The sequence below is a fragment of the Malania oleifera genome, chromosome 1, assembly GCF_029873635.1.
Source record: "Malania oleifera isolate guangnan ecotype guangnan chromosome 1, ASM2987363v1, whole genome shotgun sequence".
Lineage (NCBI taxonomy): Eukaryota > Viridiplantae > Streptophyta > Magnoliopsida > Santalales > Ximeniaceae > Malania > Malania oleifera.
In genome coordinates, this window is record NC_080417.1 from 80381582 (window position 1) to 80404453 (window position 22872).

The window sequence follows — 22872 nt, forward strand, 5'->3', positions numbered from 1 at the left end:
TCGTCTCCCCATTCTGCCCTGCTGCCCTAGCCTATTCCCCCAAAAGAAACCTAAATTAATCTCCTATTCTAGCCATGTACAGCCCACAAAATCCCCACGGTAGGCCAGCTTTGTCATTAGCCGAATGCCCCTCCATTTTTCTTTATTTTGGGCCCAACACTCCTATTTTTGTCTCCTTGTTTTCGGCTGCCCTCAAGCCTTTCACTTCTAGCCCAAATAATTCCTCTTAAGTTGCATAGCCGGGTCACATCAATTAACCCACCCCACATCTTCTTTTTTTTCTTTCTTAAATTTCTTATTTTATTTGCTCCATTTTGAGTTTCTATCTCCTAGAGAACAAGTCCAATTTCGACCATATTAAAGCCCGTATCTCTCAAAAATCAAAATTTAAAAGTTGTAGATCTCTTTCTCATCTTTTCGTAGAATTTTGAATCATCTCGATCGGAGCTCGGACGGAAAAGTTATGTGCGAATTACGAACTGATATCGGTTTTGGCTCCCGAGAATTTTCCTGTGATAAGAAATTGCCAAAAATTCATAAATTGTTCAACGAAACTCAGAAATTATAAATAGGGTAATTTGTTAAAATATTGAGAGTAATTAGACATTTAATTTAAAATATAAGTTCTAATACTCGGATTAAAACGCCTAATTACACAGTTTAAGCGCGTAATCAGCTGCGTATGATTTAATTTTCGTATATTATTTTTATCTGCGCAATTGGTATATGCTTAGAAAAACCCTAGGTTGTGTATTATTGATATTTGGTTTAACGTAGGAAGAAGTTTTAAAATTCCAATTCACCCCCTCTCTTAGAAATACACAAATTCCAATAGTAACAAATTTAATATTTGATTCAAACCGCTCTTTCTAATCCCACCCACGCTTCCGCTATGCTACTCTAATTTAGGCTATGTTCCTCAAGGTATCTGAAATGTAAAATAATAATGGGGGGAGATGCCTCTGAGTAAGTAAGAACTAGATTACTATCAGTGTGTGGCTAAAATGAGCTTTAGTGTAAAAATAATTTAATAATAATAACTATTAAAATTGCATTTGAATAATTGTAAATCAATTGTATAGAATTAAACTTACTTTCCATCACATCATAATTTATGCCTAATAAATGACCTTGATTACATAAATATATAAATATGTATAAAAAGACTCCCTTTTGGCCTTTGCATGTCATGTTTAACTCTCATAACCGGGTTGTGCGGTTCGAAAATTGGACTTAGCATTGGTTGTCAACCAAAGCTAAATCAAAATATTACGTCTGTAAGATCAGTTTGTCTATCACATTCTGGTCCGAAAACAGGTCGGTACAACCCTACTCAGTCCAAACTGACTATCCACCACTAATACTTGCACAACAGTGTGGCTGTACTAATATTCTTCTGTAGTTACAACCATCAGGGTTCTTAAAACATATAATACAATTTATGCAATTAAATCGTATAGTAATTTGAACATTTTTCCAACATCAAATTTATAATCAAATCGCATCAATATTTTCAATAACTCACATAATAAGCATAACACCACAAAAATATCAAATTTGCTTAATTATGCAATAATATAAAATAAGCTCATGCCACATGATTTGTATAATAATTATAATTTTAATAAATTATCAGAGAAAATATATAATAATCCACATATTTAAATTAACACCAATATAATCAGAAAACCCAATATAATGAAATCCTCACAGTATAATTTAGTCCAGACATATGGAAATAATTGAATTCGCATAATCAATTTAAATTAATAATATATTCTAAAATAAATTCTGACATAATCTGACTCACTTATACTAGTCATTGAGTGGTGTCTACGGCATGCGAATGATGAAATTTATCCGGTTAAATTGTTGAAAAGCAGAGTTAGGACCCGAAAATGAAGTCTGTTCTTCAATTTGGCCGAAAAATGGCAGAGAAATTGATGAGAGAGAGAGAGAGAGAGAGAGAGAGAGAGAGAGAGAGAGAGAGAGAGAGAGAGGAGAGAGAGAGAGAGAGAGAGTGTGTGTAGGCCTTAGGTCGGGGGGGGGGGGATTTTAATCTTTAAGGATAGGAAGTATCCTTAACACACACACACACACACATATATATTTTGGGATCGTTACATTACGTGTCGTCTCAGAAAGGATTTGTGTGACATTGAGTGTTATCCAAACCTCAACCCTCTCAAAGCTTGTATCTGTTTCTAAACTTAGAAGTTTAGAGTATTACTCAAGTGTAATTCGATAAAAGTGGTTTCTATTATTCAAAAGGTGTATCTTGTAAGTTATTTTGTTTCTAAATAAAGAAAAGTATATTCCTTATCTGACGAATTAATTATTTTATTTTGTCTCAAATTTATACTATTATTTATAATCTTTAAAATAAAATATTTATTAATATCATCAAGTATAAATATATAATCATAAAATTTAATAAGTGTACAGTATAGAAAAAATATAATACTATTGTATATTGAATATATGCAGGCGCACATATTATAATTTAATTTCATATGTAATACTAAAGAATATATATTATATAAATATAAAAAATAATATTAATATAATATAATATAATATAATTTTTGTGGCGAACCAATCATAAAAAGGAATGTGATATTCCGCTTTAATTCTAATAGATTCCAATTTTAATTTTAATTCACCATTTAGTCGTTCCGTTCTAATCAAAATCTTACAGTATAACTCTATCCACGGCACCCTCTTTCAAATTTCCAACAGAAAAATGACACGTAATCAATATTGCTCTCACGGCATATTTCATTGGCTGACCATGGTGCCTGCAGAAGTGAGTTACGTCATCCCCCTTCTTTCACTGGGACTGCTATAGAAACGAAGCAGTCACTGTTCTGTGCCTTCTACTGCTAGGAGTCGGGGATTTCTCGCTTTATCCATCCCACGCGCGTCGCCGTCACCGATTGGAGATCTTGGCGGAGAATCTAGACCTGTACGGACGGGAATCGGAGGTGGTATCGAAGGAAAATGAAGATTTTTGTCAAGACTCTGAAGGGCTCACACTTCGAGATTGAAGTGAAACCCGAAGACACGGTTCTTCCCGCCCCTCCTCATTTTTTTCCTCTCTAAATTTCTTCATGAAGATTATGGCTATGGGTCTCTGCGTACTTTATCTTGTGTGTGGGATGATGTTTGACCATCAGCGGGACTAGGGTTTTTGTTAGTTTTGTATTATGGTTATTGAATTGAATTTGAAGCTTTGTTTGCTATTTTAATTGTCGATTTCCGTAGTAGAAGTTGATGAGAATTGGTGGGTGCTTATCTTAATCTTTGTACAAAGTTATGATTGGAGGAGCTTTTGCTCGTCTGTTATGCTTGGTGGTGTTTGGGGTATTGCTTTGATGCTTTAATTGTAATTGGCAATTGGAGAAAAAAGGGGAAGGAATTGAGGAGCTGTAAAATATTAAAGAATAGAAGATAATTTAATGTTTCCCCCATTTTTTCCCTTGGTGAGAAAGAAACAGAGCATTGTCCTGTTCCATAGAACTGATTTGTTTTGGATTTACCAGTAGTATTGGATATGCGAACGATGGCTTAGGTAGGAATTTTTGTGATAATCAACTAAGTTGGTTCAGGATATAGTGTGTAACTTTACAGTTATGGAGCAGTGTTATAGATATGGTGAATTTCTAGGTTTACATTGTGCAATGCACCTTGAGATGCATGTGTTTTGTATATGCGCGATGCCAACTTAGGGTTCAATGTATTGAAGCATCTATGCAAATAATGCAATATGATAACATTTGTTTCTGAATAAATTTCGTTTCCCTCTTCATCTTAAATGTCTTCGAGTGGGGAGAATTCTTCTAACTTTTGTAATCAGGTGTCTTGTTATCTGATTCATGCACTGTTTTTATTGTGTTATTTTATTTTCTTATTAGGAAAATAGGTATAATTCTCTAGGTGTTCACTATCATCCTATGGATTCTCTAATAATGATTTATAAGTTTATATTTTTAGTCGAATTGATATATGGAGTTATTTGCCTTTGCATTTAAGGTTCTTTCTTTCGTGGTGATTAGTAACAGTCTCTATTGTTCGAAGTATAGAAATAGTAATGCATATTTATGTTGAAGACAGGTATGCGATTTCTGAAATCATGGGACAAATTTGCCAAGCTAGGAGGGGAACATATGGAAAATTTATAGATTTTTAAAACATGGATATTATCAATCCTTATCACTTTTATCAATGATAACTTTTACAAACATTTGATAATTAAAAAAATTTAGAATGGAAAGCAAGATACGATAAAATAAAGGCGCTTTGAATGTTAAGGAACTGGAAAGTGTTTATAAAATGATACAATAGATAATTATAGATTTTAATTCCAATTATCATGTTTGATAGAATTATAGGACATCAATTTCTAATAGGCTCCTCTAAGTGTTGGTTTGTTTATTGATTATATTTACCATTCTTGATCAGGACTTTTCCAAATGGTCATATTCCAGGCTAATATTAAGATCATTACACATTGTCATAGTTAGTACCACATGGATTTTTGTGTTTAGAAAATTAGAAGATGAATTTGATGAGGAATTGATGGAACACAAAAAGGGAATTGGTAATTGGTGCATAACTTCCAACAGAGACGTGCTACGATTAATGAGTAGAGCAAATGTGTACAAAAAGTTTCTTGAATGGAGTATCGTGAAAACTTACAGTAAGGGGAACTGAACTTATTTTCCTATTTTTTTCATTCTTGGAGATGTTCCATCCTCACTTCCAAAAACATGATAAATAAGGGAATAATAAAGAGCTCATAATGAAATTTGTTTGAAAATATGGAACACCCAGTGCATATGGGATCCCATGTGGCCATGCCATATCAAGGCTATGGGGAGGGCATGATGTTAATAAACACAATCTTACCTCCACACTTGGAGATGTTGTTTCTCCTTTACCATTGGATCAATGCTTGCCCTCATATGCGTTGGGAAAAAAGAAAAGTGCACAAACACATCTGGGGGTTCTGAAAGCTTTTAAAGATTAACATACTTAAAATTGATTTTTATGTGGCTGGAACTGGAAATTTCTAGAAATTGCTTACATGTGGCCATTGTGGTACCAAGTTTATTTCTTTATTTATTTTTGAGTCGGTGAAAGAGAATTTCTTTTAGGAGGCACCAAGTACAGAATTCTTTGCTGAACAAAATTCAGCAAGTCTACTATCTCAATAAATGAAAAATTGTAGTCACTAATTTTTAAGCATTATAATTGAATATCATCTCCCTTGAAACTCTACTATTCTTGTGCCTCCACACTCACCAAAAAATGGTTAGAGGGATCAAAGAGATGATATTCTTCCATTAAACTTGTAGTAACACAGTTTCAACTTTGAAGCTCACCTCCAATAGATCTTGTAGCAGTGCCCCAAATTTCCATGGCTAATCAAGATAAATTCCAAAGATGTCTAGTGGAAGGATGCCAAAGCAAGATGTCTTGCATCATTTCACTTGAATATTTTCACATTTAATATCTGTTAACCATAGCCATGCCCTTCCTTTGTGTTATGTTGCTGCAAAATTGTTTCATTTAATCATGTGGTACAAGACAAAAGAGAAGGCTCTGTGCTTGAACCATTGGATTAAGAAACTTTCCATCCTTCCATTTCTCCTTCTACAAGCATAGGGTTGAAGATTGTCTATGGTTGAGACCATTTTCCAGAAAGCTTCCCTAACAAAAAAAGAAGCTGCAGTGACCATACCCTTGCTGGATTTTGAAGGGTTTGGTTTGTTTACATTGCACATTTAACTGTTGTGGTTCCTCTGCCACCTGTTGATCTTGTTTATCTTTTCCTTCTTGTGATTTATGCCATGTTGCATGAGTTGATGGTTTTAAATGACTTATTCAGGTCACCGATGTGAAGAAAAACATAGAGACAGTTCAGGGTACAGAAATTTACCCTGCTGCACAACAAATGCTTATACACCAAGGAAAAGTTCTGAAAGATGCCACAACAATGGATGAAAACAAAGTTGCTGAAGGCAGTTTTCTTGTCATTATGTTAACTAAGGTTTGCTCGAATCTATTCTTGGGTGTCGTCATTTGCATTTTCAATGTTAGATTGACGTGGAATGATGGAAGAGAGGCAAGGTATGTTGTGGCTAGATGACTATTAGGATTTGTTGTTGAGGGTGTTAAGTGGAATACATATAAGACAAACAGGGGGAAAATTACAATAAAGAGAGGAAAGCTTGCCCCTCATTCCTCTTGCCATCCTTTGGTTTGTGTGGGGGGAAAGAACTAGGAGAGATTTTGAAGGAACAGCTATGCTCTTTGTCTCTTATAGTTTAGTGAATGCTATTACAATGAGTTGGTATAGTGGGCTTTTTTTGAACGATTTTCTTGTGATTCTCGACTTTTTAACACCTTGTAGTGTCAGTGATCTTTTTGATTTTGGTTGTTCTTGGGTGGCATCCCCCTAATGGCTATTAATAAAATTCTCCTTATTTATAAAAAAAAATCACAATACAAAGGATAAGATCCTCCTACACGGGAAAAGCAAGAGAAAAAAAAAAAAAAATCTAGAGAACAGAAGAGGTTAATTAAGCAAACCTTCTGTTGCCTCTGCAAGTTGGCGACTTGGCCATAGATGTTCTTTTAAATGCATCTGATGTTGGTCTAAAGTTTATGAAACCTTCATTAATATTAATGAGTTACTTTGGGGCTTTAATTTAACTTATGAGGTTTATGTTACTGAAATAAGTAGCTATTGGTATTTATTTTAAAATGTTGGATGATCAAATGCATTTTTGTTTTTAAAATATTGTCTCTGGTTTGTGTGGGAGCTGGAGGGTGTCGGTTTGGCTGTCATTATGGTGGCTGTTGTATTTAATGAAGAATGATTTTCATGTTAGCTTACTCAATAGTTTCTTAAAGCTCACTTTAGCCATTGCATTCTACTGATTATGTATGAATGCTGAAATTATTCGTAGAATAAGGTTTCAACAAGTGGAGCATCAACTGCTGCAGCTGCACCCCCACCAGCACCTACAAGTCAAGTAAGCTTAATTGCAGTTTGAAAAATGTTCTGCTTAGATATTTTTTTGTTGATGTTTTCAGCATGAAACATTTTTCCTCTGTGTTTGATCTTTTGTTTGCAGGAAAGGATTTATGTAGCCGACCCCATCTATTGGGTCTTAAGACTTGGTTTTGTTGTTATTTGTTGTTGTTGTTTGATCTTTTGTCCAAGTAAACTAAATTCTTAAATGGTGTAATTATTTTGAATAGCATGATGAGATGTGTGGTACTCTCCTTTCTTTCTGCATGATGGGATGTGTGGTAGTGTAGCTAATGAGTCATATTATGATGTGCCTAATGTGGGGGCGAAACATCATGGTCTACCACAGGCCAGCATGGGAAATGAGATCCAAAAGGGTATTTGCTTCAATTTGTGTAACAGTAAGTAATTATCATGTTCAAATCATATGTTTCTTTTAGTCCATTGAAGGCCCATTGGGCCTGTGTTACACAATGGGAGGTAGCTGTCTCTCATACATAGCCCTATTCACCCTCCCCATGATTAGAACTAAGACCTCCAACATAGAAGTCCCAAGCTCTAATGGTTGGGATGTTCCCTTGGGGACTGATCAAACCACATGCGATTAGATGTTTAGGTTGTGCAGCTTTTTGTATGGGTTGATTTGTTGCAACTGGAGCCTGGCGGTCTGTTTGTTTGTTTTTACCTCTCTATGTGCGCACTATTTGGAAAAATAATTTTCTTTTTGTTGTTTTTAAAAAAATTCCCTTTTGGTGCTTTTTTTTTTTTACTTTCCAAAGGTAACCTTTAAAAGTTCAATGCTATTTTATATCATGTAATTAGCAAATGACGTGAATAGTAAAAAGGCAACTACAGCTTGTAAAATTCTAAGTTTAAAATGTAAATTCTTCTTCTAAAGTCTCATGTCAATAAAGAATATGTTGTATATGGGTAAATTCATTTTGCTCCCACGGGTCGATGACTTTGAAAAATTCCCCCTCCCCCTTCTAAAGTTTGAGGTGATGTCCACCTCAAATTAACTTTCAAATTGGCCCTTGCCCTTTAAATTTGGTTTAACAGTTTGAAGGTAATTAATTTCACTTTACCTCTTCAAGTTGGGGACATGGGTCGTTTTCAGTACCCAAATTATTGAGGCAGTCTAAAAAATATTATTACAAAAAAATTGTTTTGGGCCATCTAAAATTTCAGATATCTATGATTACTATTATAACTTCATGCCATTAAAAGTTATAATTGCAATCTTTTTCAAAGGTAGAATTTTGTTTTGTGTAACAGTCTCAGCCCAACTCCAGTGTGGTATTTCTGCTTTTGTCATTGTGCCTCACGGTTTTGTCCTGAAAAGGTGTCTCACAACATTGAAGCCTATTGTATGTTCAAGATCTACTTAGTACATGCCTGATGTTTGATCGTGATAGGCTCCCCAGCTTGATCTAGGATGCCGTCACTAGTGGCCTACAAATTTGTGCGGGATCTACAGTTCCATGTAGGATCCCCCCACATTGCAGTACCCTCGGGGGGCTCTGATACCATATGTATGGTCTTGGTGCAGCCTAAAGGAGATATTGTCTGCTTTAGCCAAATGGACCTGATGGTTTTATCCCATAAAAGACGCCTTTTAAGGTTGAAGTCTAAACCATCATTTTATAGCCAAAATCTTCCTAGTACATTACTTGCGTGGGATTGTGAGTTTTGACACTTCGCATGCTATTTTTTGGACATCGTGGGTTGAGTGGAGTGTGAGGTTTTTTTGATGAAATTACAGTATATTCCCATTTTTTATGGGATAGAGTTGTTTTCCTAGGTTCCTTTTGGTTGTTTGCATCAGTGCTGTCTTATTGGATCTTTTTATTTTATTTTATATTTTTTATAAGCCTGATTAATAGAAGGATTGGAGGATACCGAGCCAAAAAAAAAGGATTGTGACTTCGTTTGTTATTGTCTTTAAGTTTTTTATAGGAAGATGTCTTCTCCTCAAATATTGTATTTCCCTCATTAATGAATTTATTTTCTTACAAAAAAAATTGTTATTGTTAGTTTTTAAAAAGAAAAAGAAAATTTATCAAGAGGGAGGGAGACAGAATCTAAAACAAGTCCTCTAAACTAAAACAAAAAGATGATAAAAAAAAACTGGATTAAGAAAGCTTATTACAAAAATTCCTTTATCAGATTGAACCTATCACAGTTTATGGAGCACTTTTAAATTATCATGCACTCTTTAACACCTCTTTGTTTTACCCCTGCCACAGCCTAATCTCATTTAGTAGCTTTTTGGAACTGTCAATATCAATCCCATTCCATCAACGAGATTTTGAGTTTCTTCATCCTTGCCATTTTTACCTTCACCTTATGGGAAATGGTGTTGGTTAAATGTCATCCCCTTTGAAAACACTTCATTACTTCATCCTCACCTGGTCCCCAACAAATATGCCATCCAAATCCACTATTGAGGTCATTGAAACATGTGAAGCAATATATCTGTGAGACTTACAGCCATTCTGAGCTTGAAATTCTTTATATACACTTAGCCTAATCCCTATCTTCGTCTGACACATTACCCCAGCTTTTCATCTCTGCAGTTTTGACTCTTCTCAGCCTTACTGCAGGGCTCATTGTCTCTGGTTTATATTTGCTAGTGAGAAACACCCTTTACAGTTTGTCTTGAGGTATCTATATAATGGATCCCTGGATGTTGCCTTTGCTCCCGCGCACAGCGCAACTCCTGATTGTATTGCCCTCGTGTGAGCACAAGGCATCCAAAAGTGTACCCAAAACCTTTGCTATTATACCTTGATATCCTTTGTGGAGAGCCATTGTTCTTCTATGCATGTCTTTCAAATTTGTGCTCTCTCTCCTGAATTTAATTGTTTGTGCTTGCAACCCTCCTCTTCCACCAGACGCAAATCTTCCAAATTCTGCATCAAGGAGAAATCCTGCTACCAAATTGCCTGCTCCAACTTCAATTGACTTCTATTTGGTTGAAGATGCAATCCTGTGTGCATGAAGACGTTGCTTTACGACTCAATTATTCAAACTTTTTGGTTGAGTGTGAACTGAAGCAGGCTTTTGGGGCCATGAAGAATACACCTGACTTGCCTTTGTTGACAAGTTTCTGCAATTGAAGCCAGGAACCGTCAAAACATTGCAGGTCCAACTTGTTGCCTCCATTGAGGGTTCTTCTCCAACATACATGTGATACCCCATACTCCTATCTTCTCCAGCCCTTAGAACCTTCAGTCTGGATGGATCTTTAGAGAGAATCTGCTATTTTTTGGATCGGCGTTTATCCTCAAAAAGAAACTATAGAGAGGAGAGAGGAGAGAGGAGAAAGGAACTGAGAGAAGCTTCATGCTGATTAAGATGTGTTGATTTGCCAAAATTTTTTTAGTTAACTTGGTTTTGAACACACTTCAATATGTAATTCTTTTAAATGTCAGAATATGCAATATTTAATGTCAAACTAAAATATATTTGTATAAATATTGAAGAAATCAAGAAAGAAAAGAAACTTACTGTGGACCACAAAATTCCCCATTATTTCATTGTTTGGTCAATAGCTTAGAGCTGGGATGGATTTGATAAATCATGTTCTTTATTGTTGAAGGTCCACTTCATCCAATTTATTCGATATTGAAATTTGATCAAATTTATGGGCAGTTTGGCTTGTTCTGTTGGTTTGTTTGTTTATTTTACTTTATTTTATTCTTTGTAAATTTTTTTCCAAGTTCAAAACCAAATACGTTAAAATATTTAGTCATGATGTAGGTTTTCTTTAGTTTCCCAATTTGGTCATGTTTCATGAGCTGAAATTGATTTGACAGGTATTATTAGAGGTTTGAAGAAGCTTTTGAATCATGTTCTTTAGGGCGAGTTTGGCTCCCCCCTCGCCCCCTTTCTTTTTCCCCCAGCTTCTCTCTTTTAAAAATATAAGCTGGGTCTAATGTGTTCGGTAATCAACTTTTCCAGCTTTTGAAAGCCAACTTTTAGCTTTTTTGGGGAACTTCTATAAAAGTTACAAATTTGTAGCTTTTAAAAGTTTAACGCTAGGTTTTTCTTTAACAAATTATTTTATTCCATTGTCGTCCTTAATTGTTTTCAAATATTACAAGAATTAATTATGGTTCCTAAAAATACATATCCATTTTAGTCATTTAAAATACTTTTAGCCACCTTACAGCCTTTTTACTAAACACTCAAAGCCAACTTTTTATTTCTAATATCGCCTTTTTCACGGGGGCCAAATATTTTTAAAACAATATCAACAAATTCCTTTTCATCAACTTTTTTTTGAAATGTCCTTTAAAAAGCCACCCTCCCGCGGGTTGGGGGGGGGGGACTAAACCTTAGTATAAGGTACTATTTGTGAAGCTTTTTTAGGTGGTCACTTGTCTTTCTCTGCAGGGTTTTGAAATAAGAAAACAAATTTGTCTTAATATATATATATATATATATATATGTTTAGAAAAGATAGAATATCTTCCAATTCATCAGTGGAGTGATTTTCAAAAATAATTCTCCAAAGTCACAGGCACAGTCTTTTGGTTAAGTACATTGTTGCTTATGTAGTAAAACTAATTAACATCCTTGGCCTTGTGTCATGGGGCGAGAGAATTCCAAAGCAACCACCCTTGCCTTAATTTGTTCAACTTGTGATGAATCACGCCTGTGCATTGATGAGGCCGCACCAAGTTCCATTACTTAATCCAAATACATGGAAATGCTCATGAACCTGATTCAAATTTCGTGGCACGATGTCACCAACTAAGTATTTCACACCTTTGTGAAGGCCTGTGCGACACTAGCTAAAGCACTTTTGCTTAATGGGTCAGCTCAAAAGTTTACCATGGTTTACCAATAGAACACAATCGTAACAGTTGAATGAAATGTAAGCAGAAGCAATAAGCAATTCATGAAAATAATGGCAAGCAAGCGGTAAACATCGAAGCAATGTTATTCATTAAAGCAACACCTTTGTTAACCACGTGTGTCTAGTGAGCTAAAAGCGAGCTAAACATGATTACAATGACTAGTGAGTTTAACAAGATTAACAAGATTAATGAACACTCATCCTCCCCTAAAGAACTTTCTATGCTAATCTAACTCTTGCGCTAGGAAACATCAAACTGTTTGAGGAGCTGCACTCCCATTTGTACGCTAGGACATAAATACCCTTAAACAATAAACCTATATTAATATATAAATGATGTTAACCCATCCCATGCACATAAGACAAGCGGTCACAGGCAAGCATAATGCCCTGAACAAGCTTGGCCTGTGATGCTCTCCCACTTCTGTGATTGACGTCCTTGTAGACTTCGACTCTAGGTACTTATTAACATTGTCCACGAAAGGTTGAATGTCTTCTGCATAAATCTAGCCGATTTCTTTGTCTCCTAAACCTTTCCACTTCACTGAGAACTTGTGCCACTTTCTCGTTGATGATGTGAACTCTTTGTTTGCAAGGATGACTTCAACTTCTTTTCTGTCAGGTTGTATTGTCTTCATTGATGCTTTGGTTGATTGACTTCTGCTTGGGTTTTCAGTGTCAGCGTTGAATGGCTTGAGGCAATTGATGTGGAACATGGATGCACTTTCATCTAAGCCGGAGGATCAACCTTGTAAGAGGCCTTTTTGACTTTGGCCAAGATGGGGACTAGTCTTTCATATTTGTGAAGTAGTCTCTTATCTCGACCTCATAGTAACCTAATCTGTTCAAGATTGAGCTTAACAAGCACCAAGTCACCCACATTGAAGTGCAATGGTCCTAATCCTTGATTTGTTTACTTCTTCATTCACTTTGAAGCTTTCTTTAGGTAGACTTGGGTAATCTTTACATTCTATCTCCACTCTGGTGAAGATCTATGTTATGGGATTCTTTTCTCTGTATGACTCGTCCACTATGTGAGGTAACAACTGCTATCCTGTAACAAGTTTAAAACGACTCTTGTTGGTTGTTGAGCTCTTTTGGGCTTGAAATAAAATTAAGCCACATCAAGTAGTTGGATCCAATTCTTTTGGTTGACATTGACGAAATGGCGCAAGTACTCTTCTAGTAGCCCATTCAATCTTTTCGTCTATCTGATGGTGGATGGTAACTCGAAGAGTTGTCAAGTTGTGAACTAAGGATTTTGAAAAGTTTTGTTCTGAAGTTGCCAGTGAATATTGAGTCTTGGTCATTGATTATATATTGGGGGAACATTACAATATTTCACAATATGTTTAAAAAACAATTATGTTGTCTCCTTTGCTGAATAGTACTTTGGTGTTGGTGTGAAGGTACTGTACTTTGAAAAACCTGTCTATGATCCCAAGTATCGACACTGTCCCATTGTGGGTAGGTTGGTGATGAAATCTAGTGAGACACTCCCACGGTCAGGTTGGTACTAGTAGGTGCTCCAGTAGTCCTGCAACCTTTTTTTGCTCCACGTTGTCATGGTGGCAGGTGAGACAAGTTTGGGTATAATCGACCACGTTGCCATGCATGTGCGGCCACTTTTGCTTCAATAATGCGAAAGTGCAATGCCATCCTGGATGTCTTGATCACATGGTATCATAACACTTTTTCTCAGCAGTGTCTTCCTCAGATCTCCAGCTTGTGGCACAAAGAGCTGGCGATCATGGGTCATTAGCAATCCGTCTTCTATCCAGTTACCCTTTTTTTTTTTCCAACTTTATGAGGTTTTGGGCAACTAGATCTTCACAAGGTTTTCTTTGATGTGCTCTCGTATTGTAGAATTGTACTTATCATAAAGTTTGTTACCATTTGTAAGGCCTCCAGCTTAGCCTTCTTGCTCAGTGCATCAGCAACTTGGTTCATCTGCCTCGCCTTGTGCTCAAACGAGAAATCAAACTCTACAAAGAATTCATGCCAATGTCCTTGCTTGGGTGATAACGTCAATTGTGTAAAGAAGTGACTGACAACCGAGTTATCTGTTTTTATCACGAATTTCGACCCAAGTAGGTAACGTTGCCATGTGGGAAGATAATGAATCACTGCTAGCATCTCCTTCTCTTGAGCTTTCTACCTTCTTCACTAAGCTTACCAACTCTCATACGCAACAGGATGTCCCTCCTGGAACAAGACTCCTCCAAAGACATAGACTAATGCATCTGTCTGTACCTTGAAGGTTTTCATGATGTTCGGAAGAGCAAGTACCGGATCTCTTATCATGACAACCTTCAAGTTGTCTCCCTGACACTTCTCTTTTGTTAGCTATTTAGTTAAAGGAGGAGCCCTCCTCGAATACCCCTCTATGAACTTTCTGTTGTAATTGGCAAGACTAAGAAAGGAACGCAGTTGCTTCATTGTCGTTGGGATTTTCTAGTCTTGCATGGCTTATATCTTCTCCATATTTATTTTGATATGACCTTGTTCAATCACATGACTAAGGATTTTTATGCCCCGCGGAGTGAAAGAGCACTTTTCTTTCTTTACATACAAACTGTTCTTCTTCAGCTTGTCAAACACCTTTCGTGGATGTTTTTTATGTTCCTCCAGAGTGGAATTGTAGACAAATAAAATGTCATCTAGGCATACCACAACAGAATTGTTGTGGTACTCATGAAATACTTGGTTCATCAAGGTACAAAATGCCGTACGCGTATTCGTCAGCCTAAATGGCATCACCAAGAACTCATATGTCTTATACTGTGTCACACAAGTCATTTTCGGTACATCCCCATTTGCTATCCTCACTTGATAGTAGCATAACCTCAAGTCAAGTTTGGTGAAGTACTTTGCATGACACAACTATTCAGACAAATTGACAATCAAAGGAATAGTGTACTTGTTGCGCACTACACCTTATTGAGCACGCAGTAGTCCACACACATCGACATGCTCCCATTGTGTTTCTTTTGAAACAACATTGGTACTCCGAATGGTGCTTTGGAAGGAAGTATATATCTTGCCTTCCAACAATTCATCAAGTTGTTTTCTTAGCTTTGCTAGCTTTGGAGGCGCCATCCGATATGGCCTCTTAGCAAGTGGCTTCACTCTTGGGAACAACTCTATTTCATGGTCCACACCCAATTGTGGAGGCAAGTTATGAGGTAGCTTCTTTGGTATCACAACTTTGTGCTCATCCAACATAGCTTGGATGGTCGTAGGCATCTGCTTTCGGCCTACTTTTTATCTACCACCAACGTGGCTAGATATGACTATTCACCCCTTCTCAATCCTTTCTTGAGTTGCATGACGAATGAAACTTCTCGTCAAATTTCTTTGCAACAGATTGCACCGTGCAAGGGTGGTCTCTCATTAGATAAAGGGAACCAACAAATGACATTTTACGTTGCCTTGGTCTTTCTTAGGAATTCCATTCCAAAAATGACTTGGAAGTCATCTAATGACATTGCTATGAAATTCACATGTCTTGCCCACTACCCAAGCTTCACAGTGACTTGCTTGGCTACTCCTAGAGTAGGCTGAGCTGCGGAGTTAAACCACTTTCATGCGTCCTGCATCCTTCCCCAAGGATAAGTTGAGTCTCTTCGCTTCTGCCTATGAAATAAAGTTATGGGTAGCATCGGTACCATTGCAATAGGTGTTGTTCCTATTGATCCTTAAGTCAAAAAACATTGACTCTTTTGCCTTTGTAACTCTCAGTTCTTTTATCAGCCTTTCCATTGTGTTCACCAACCATATTGCACCCATTCTCGGGGTATCCTCATCCTCATCATCCTCCAGTGCCCCCTCTTCAATGGAAGCTTGCAAGGCATTGAGTGATGACTTGTGTGGGCACTCAACAACTTTGTGAGGGCCTTGACATAAGAAGCAGGTCATGTTACCCTTACCATTGGGTGTGTTGAATGATCAAGATGAGGGAGCTTCTTTTGAAGTTGACGCCTTGCTGTCAGCTCCCCCACTTTTGGGTTTGCCTTTCTCGAAAGACTCTCCATCCCTTCCACCCATGCTACTCCCTTTGGACATTGCGGAATTTTCTCTTGCGTAGTTAGTCAAGCGTTCTATAGCAGCTTGTGCCTTAGACAGATCTTGACTTCTTTGTTGATGAAGTTCTATCCTTGCCCACAGTTTCAACCCCTCCAGAAAATAGAACAACTTGTCTTTCTCTTGCATGTCTCGGATATCCAACATCAAAGTAGAAAACTATTACACGTATTCCCTGATTGACCTATTGTGCTTGAGGTCTCTTAACTTTCGTCTGGTATTATATAGAACATTCGCAGGAAAGAATTGGGCCTTGAGCTCTCTTTTCAAGTCTGCCCAACAATTAATGACATAACATCCATTCTCAATCTCATCGTACTTGGTATGCCACCATAGTTTAGTGTCACCAACCAAGTACATGGTTGCAATTTTTACTTCCACCTATCCTGAGTTCATCCTCATAGCGCAAAAGTACTACTCAATATCAAACAAGAAGTTCTCCAACTCCTTGGCATCACAGGCACCCGCAAATGTTTTGGGCTCTGGTACCTTGGTTCTACCGTGTGGTGGAGGTCCTTTGACATTTTCACTATGGAACTTTATTGGTGCTTTTGTGATCCCTCCAAATCATCAACACGTTTAGCAAGTCAGGTGATCTCTATGGCTACATTGTTGGTTGTCTCGGCCTGTGCCTCTAGCACTTCAATTCTTTTGGTATTGGTCGACATGGTTTCTTACCACTGCTTAACACAATGCCACAACGAAGACAATTGAATTCACACAGCAATTAACAGAGCTTTGATACCAACTGTCGCAGGCTGAGTATTTCACACCTTTGTGATGGGCCGTGTGACACTAGCTAAAACACTTTTGTTGAACTAGTCATCCCAAAAGTTTACCATGGTTTTCCAACATAACACATTCATAGCAGTTGAATAAAATGTAAGCGGAAGCAATAAGTAATTCATAAAAGTAATGGCAAGCAAGCCGTAAACATCGAAGCAACATAATTCATTAAAGTAATAACCCCGTTAACCAAGTGTGTCTAGCGAGGGAGGCAAGTAGGCTAAACATGATTACAATGACTATTGAGTTTTACAAGATTGATAAACACTTATCCTCCCCTAAAGAGATTTCTATGCTAATCCTGCTCTAGCACTAGGAAACATCAAACTATTTGAGGTGTGAGGAGTAATACCCCTATTTTTACACTAGGATAGAAATACCCTTAAACAATAAGCCTATACTAGTATATATATGATGGTAACCCATCCCATGCATAGGAGATAAGCAGTCACAAGCAAGCATAATGCCTTGAACAAGCTTGGCTTGTGATGGGCATGCAATGCTTGGCAAATGGTCATTTGAGGAATCGCAACTATACTGTAAGGTTGTTGAACTCACATTCCTCAAATACTAACAATCAAGCCTGCTGCTAAGCGCTCCTCGCGGCGCTAACTTTGTGTCCAAAAGATACTAGAGGTGGTAGGATGCTCACCTGGTGCTCCCCCTAAAGTCATACTATTTCCTTCACATTCTTGTTCTAGCATGAGTAACTTTTTGGGGGTCTAAAGAATTATACCAGAATTGCCCTAGAACACCACCATAATGGCTGTCTAGATTTGCCACAACATCATAGCAATACTCAAAGTATGCCCTATGACATCTCTATGATCGAATCCATGTTCACATTAGTTCCTTCCATGACCTATCCGATGTGATCATTGTGCCCTTATAAGCTACCCAACTAGCCCTCTTTCATGTTTCGTGGATGCAAGAATGTGGAGCCATGTTTTTTTCTTGACTCCATTGTATCATCGTCCTCATTGATCAAACCCACATCATTATTCTGTTAAGCCTTGAGTAAGCACAGAGCAAAAAACCTAGAACAACATGGCTCTCTAAACCAATCCCTCCACTATACACAATCTGATTACTAGTTTTGAAATAGACCCGAAATCCCATATGAAGAACCTCGTGGAAGACATTCCCAACACAAGGCCATCTTGATAACAAGACTAGAACTGATATTCCTTTTCTTCTGAGAACAATGTTTGATCTCCTATTCCTTAATAAAATTGCAACATTCGAGAACATTCATTCAACCCGTTTGCCATCAACAATATACAATGCAAGAAGTTGCGATGATAGAACACTTGTCCAACACATTTCTATCTCACCAATCCTTGGTAGAGGTTCTCATTACTTCCTTGTACCTCATTAATTCAAAAAATCCCTTACAATTAGACTAGAAGATCAATCCTTTGACCCACTAACACCCAACCTTCTTTATGTCGACCTCGAATCTTGAAGTCAACTAATCCCAGCCCTAATTTTGATCCAAGGAAACTTCATTCATAAAATGCCGTTCTAGTTGGGATTCCCTTCTTGCAATCTACCTCTGAGATCTTGACCCGATACCATAACTTGAAGGTTGCTCCCAATTCTTTTTATTAGGAAGTTCATTCCGAATTCCCTTTTTCCATGGACCTCATATCTAAGAATCAACTTTTACTTATCACACTTTCCTCTTTGGTAGATATGGCTTCCACACTAGGTATAACAACAAGACTTGATCCCAACATTCAATCACGAAGATAAAATTCACATCCTCCACATTTTTTAGTGCTACTCACTTCTTTTGATTCCCAATTTGAACATCAATCATCAAATCCACATTTCCACCATCCTACTTCCAAAATCATAGCTCGAATTCAACATTCAAATCCCAAGGATCGTTGTTCAAAGTCCGCCTTGATACCAACATACACCACCATTTTAGATTTCAATTAGCCTCAAACATTGGTATTCGGTCTTGATCATCCTTGGATTATTCTTTGACGTGCCAGTCTGAAACCTAATCCATAGTGGATGATTTTTAGTTTGATTGCCTTCTGGCTTACAAGTCTCCAATCCAAACTTACATTGCAATACACTGAATTGATTGCCCTTTGGCAGTGTTGCATTGAAATTACTTGCACAAACCCCAAAAGGCCCATTGTTCAACCTAGCATGTGTCGTATGGCAAACATGGCTCAAATGTCCTTTGGTCAGTGTAAATATCTACTAGGTGCACGAGCGCTCAACTATCAATTTCACAAGTTACATTCTCTTGACCATGTTTTTGAAACTCCAACTGTAGACCTCTTAGTGTTCCAACAAAGTTGCTAGAGCAACATTTGTGGTTCCTTTCAACACCCAATCGAGTTCCCATCACCATAGTGACCAACTCGAAGCCACACTCATGCGCCTCAAGGATTAGGTGCACAAAGGCTTTCTCCATTCCCTCTTCCCCCTAGATCCAAGAATCTTATCTCTTTCTCTCCTTGTCTATGGAAGATGAATATTCTAAGTTATAATTGAGTCCATGGTTGTTAGAATCTTACAATTCATGATTTGATTTATACAGTTTGTATCAATTCTGATCCAAATTGATTTGAATCATACTAGCGAATCTAAAATCAACTGAATCGATGCCGAATCTATCAATTCACCTCATGAATATATCAAATTGATATGAATTTATCGATTCACACGATTCTAGACCTATCATATCCTGACAAACCCAACTAGTTTTAAAACCCCAAAAATAACATTTTTTTTTATTGCTTTTATTTCTTCACAATTACCTTCCATTTCCAGTCGATTCCAGTTTTGTGCTTAAAAAGAGGAGAAAATAGAACTTTAGGTCTTATCTTGCCTTCACAAAACCATTCTTCGCTCTAGGATTATAGTGCTCTGCCATTAAGGAGCAGAACACTCACCGATTAAGGTGGTACTCACGTTTCATTGTGTTGTTAAGATTCAAAAGTTGGTTCTTTTAGTAGTTTGTTCAATTATTATAATTTTTTTTGGTTAATTATTATTATTATTATTTAATATGAGAAATAGTATCCCTGAAATATTATTTTTTTAATTGTTGATAAACACCAAAACTTTAATTATTTATTATTTTTTCTTGATTCATTCCCTTAACAGTTTATTTTAGTAATATTTCTCAACTCATTCTCTTAACTTTCATATGTTTAGGGAAAACTGACACATGAAATATCATTCATTTATTATCAAAATATAAATGTATTTTATTATTTTTCATCTTGTTTGTGTATCAATTTATGCATGTCATTTAGAATTGATTTTGGAAAATTTACTGAATCTTATGATTCGATTTGATTCAATTCTCAATTCTCGATTCCCAAAAAGTAGAATTTCGATTTGACAACTATGATCAAGTCTTCTTGGGCAAAAGCTCCCACCATTGTCCATTTCCATAGATTGAAGAATATCACCTCTGACTATGACACAAGGACAATACACATGTTTTGATCACAGTCCGAGTTCAAGTGCAAACACAATAGGAGAACTCCAATAAGGTGGCATCAATACCCACCTCAACAACATCGGGTATCCTTAAATTTTAGTTTGCACAAAATAAACCCTTGTTCCTACACACAAGAGTATAGGGTAAACTCAAGCATCCTAATTTCCACAAGATACTATACCGAAGGTCAACCTTAGCTGATCCATATAAAATGTAATATGGCGAAATAAACCCATTTCTCTGCACATGGTATAGGGTATTCAAGCATCCTGATTTCCAAAAGATAGTATCCTAAAAGCCAACCTTAGCTGCTGCATGTAGTGTGTAATATGATTTAGGGGAGAGAGTGACTAATACTCACCCGAGGGTAGATTGATCCTTTTCTGACTTAGTGTCACACCTTGAATTCCCATGAGAGAGTTGATGCCCGCACTATTAATCTAATTTAAACTCTCAAAGGAGAGACCTACTTTGATACTGTCATGAGATAGCAAAATTCCAATGCTGAAAGAATCATCTTTGATTAATCTGTACAACATGTGACGGAGTCATACCCATCAGTGACGTTATTACTAGGGGTGTACAAAAATTACCAAAAATAAAAAATCTTGCTTACTAGGGTTGTTAAAAAATTACCAAAAATAAAAAATTGAACCGAAACCATTTTTGGTTCGGTTTTCCAGTCTTCAGTATTTGTTTCTAAGCAAAAACTGAACTGGAAAATTGAAAAACTGAAATAATTAATAAAATATAATAATTTTGTATATATACTACCATTCATTATCAAATACATGTTGATTAAATTAAATTTTTATTTATCAATACATTCCAATTTACTAACAAAAGTTTTGTGTTAACTTATATTTCAATCAAAATTGAAAGAGAAGGGAAGGCTGGATGGAATTTTATTGATGGATAGAATCCTCACTATTCTGTAAGTTTTCGATGTGGGAATTAGTAGTCTAGGAGGATTGATGTGTTGCTGATGATGTGGCTGTAGCCCACAGCACACTAAACTACAAGTCTACAGTAGTTTCTCCTTTTATTCTTGTCCTGCATTGGTTGAATAGAATTTGGGAACTTCTCTTACTTACTATAAATACCCCCACAATGCTATCCAAAGCTGGCATCCTCTGGTCATGGGCTTGCAATTTGCTTGGGCCTAGACTTATTTGGGCTAAGACTCCAGCTATTATAATGTAGCAAGTGCCAGCCTTAATGGCTTGTTTAGTTTAAAATTTAGAAAACCAAAAATAACTGAATGGAACTGTTTGGCCAATGGATTATGGTTTTTTTTTAACTAACCGCTTTACGATTTGTTTTTGGTTTTATATTTTTAATAACCGAACAATTTGGTTTGATTTTGGGTTTAAAAGATAATCAAACCGAATAAAATCACCACTAGTGATTAGACCAACTCCTATCTAGCTACACTCCACCAAATACATTAAAACACTTACGGATCTAATTCAATTATCAAGTCTCAAGGGCATGACTTCTCTTGTCCCTATTGAAATGGTCATTGAGGAACCATGACTTGAATGAGAAGGGTGCTGAACTCGCATTCCACAAGCGTTGAGGCTAACTCCCATCCCCACAATAGGATCCTTGTGTAAGTTTACATGCCACTAACCACTTGCAAGCCGGAGCTAGGGGAAGCAACACCATTCGGTACTTGAGGTAGGTATATGAAGGTTCAACATCCCTTTGTAGTCCAATTGGTATGTGATGGCAAGGTAAACCCTAGGGTCAACATAGATGGACGTCCCAACCTCCGGGTCATAAGTGAAATGTGACCTTATTCTCCAATAGGTCGTCAGGCTCCCAATCCTACATTGAAGCCCAAGATATCCCTTGAGGATGTCTAGAGCCTCCACCAAGTGCTCCTTGGGGTGTTACGTGAGCTCACATAATATACTCACACGGTGTTCCCCTTAAGTCATAATCTTTTTATCGCATTCTTGTTATATTCTGAATAACTATTTGATGGTCTAAAGAATTATACCACACTTGAGAATGCCATCATAATAACTGTCTAGACCGTCACTATATCATGGCGACACTCAAAGTGTCCCATACATTTAACTGAATCCACTTCCACATTAGTTTCTTCCTAGACATAATCATTGTGCCCTTCTAAGGCTGTCCAAGCGGCCCTCTTGCATGTGTTGTGGATGCAAGAACGTGGAACCGTGACACCTTGTATCTTACATGATCCTAGCATAAGGCACATAATGCACAATGGTGCTGCTAATGGAGGTTTGGATTTTGCCTCAAGTGATGTATAAAGCAATTTGGGTATCTAGTATTTCATTTGGTGGGAAGGAATACTATCTAGAATGAGCATGCATAGGTGTTAATTTGTTTTATCTTCTTGGCAAAAATTTGGAGATTATTGTTGTTTACCTACCTGCCAATGACCATGGTTATCAAATTTCGAATCAAATTGTAAATTGGGGTGCCCCATTTTTTTTGTATCGAGAATCACATGTAATCTTGAATTCTAAGATTTGGCGACAAATTTGATAATAACTTTAAAAAATATAGGTATGCTACAGAAAAGGAAAATTTATTTTCGGAATAACGAGAGAAGGAGCTTCTCATTATGGTTCTTTCTACTAAATG

General features: G+C 36.9%; 1 protein-coding gene across 6 annotated transcripts in view; it reads left to right on the forward strand.

Moving 5' to 3' along the window:
- Positions 1-2734: 2734 nt before the first annotated feature.
- The window catches only part of LOC131157273 (ubiquitin receptor RAD23c-like), a 72961-nt gene continuing 52823 nt past the window's right edge, over positions 2735-22872 (forward strand). For 5 of the 6 annotated variants that reach the window (XM_058111285.1, XM_058111321.1, XM_058111302.1 and 2 more), the window contains exons 1-3: positions 2789-3066; positions 5891-6052; positions 6975-7040. In XM_058111285.1, coding sequence (XP_057967268.1) covers positions 3001-3066; positions 5891-6052; positions 6975-7040 — 294 coding nt within the window. In that variant the 5' untranslated portion in view covers positions 2789-3000. Of the gene's footprint in view, positions 3067-5890; positions 6053-6974; positions 7041-22872 lie in introns of all 6 variants that reach the window. The other variant, XM_058111293.1, reaches the window with a different exon arrangement.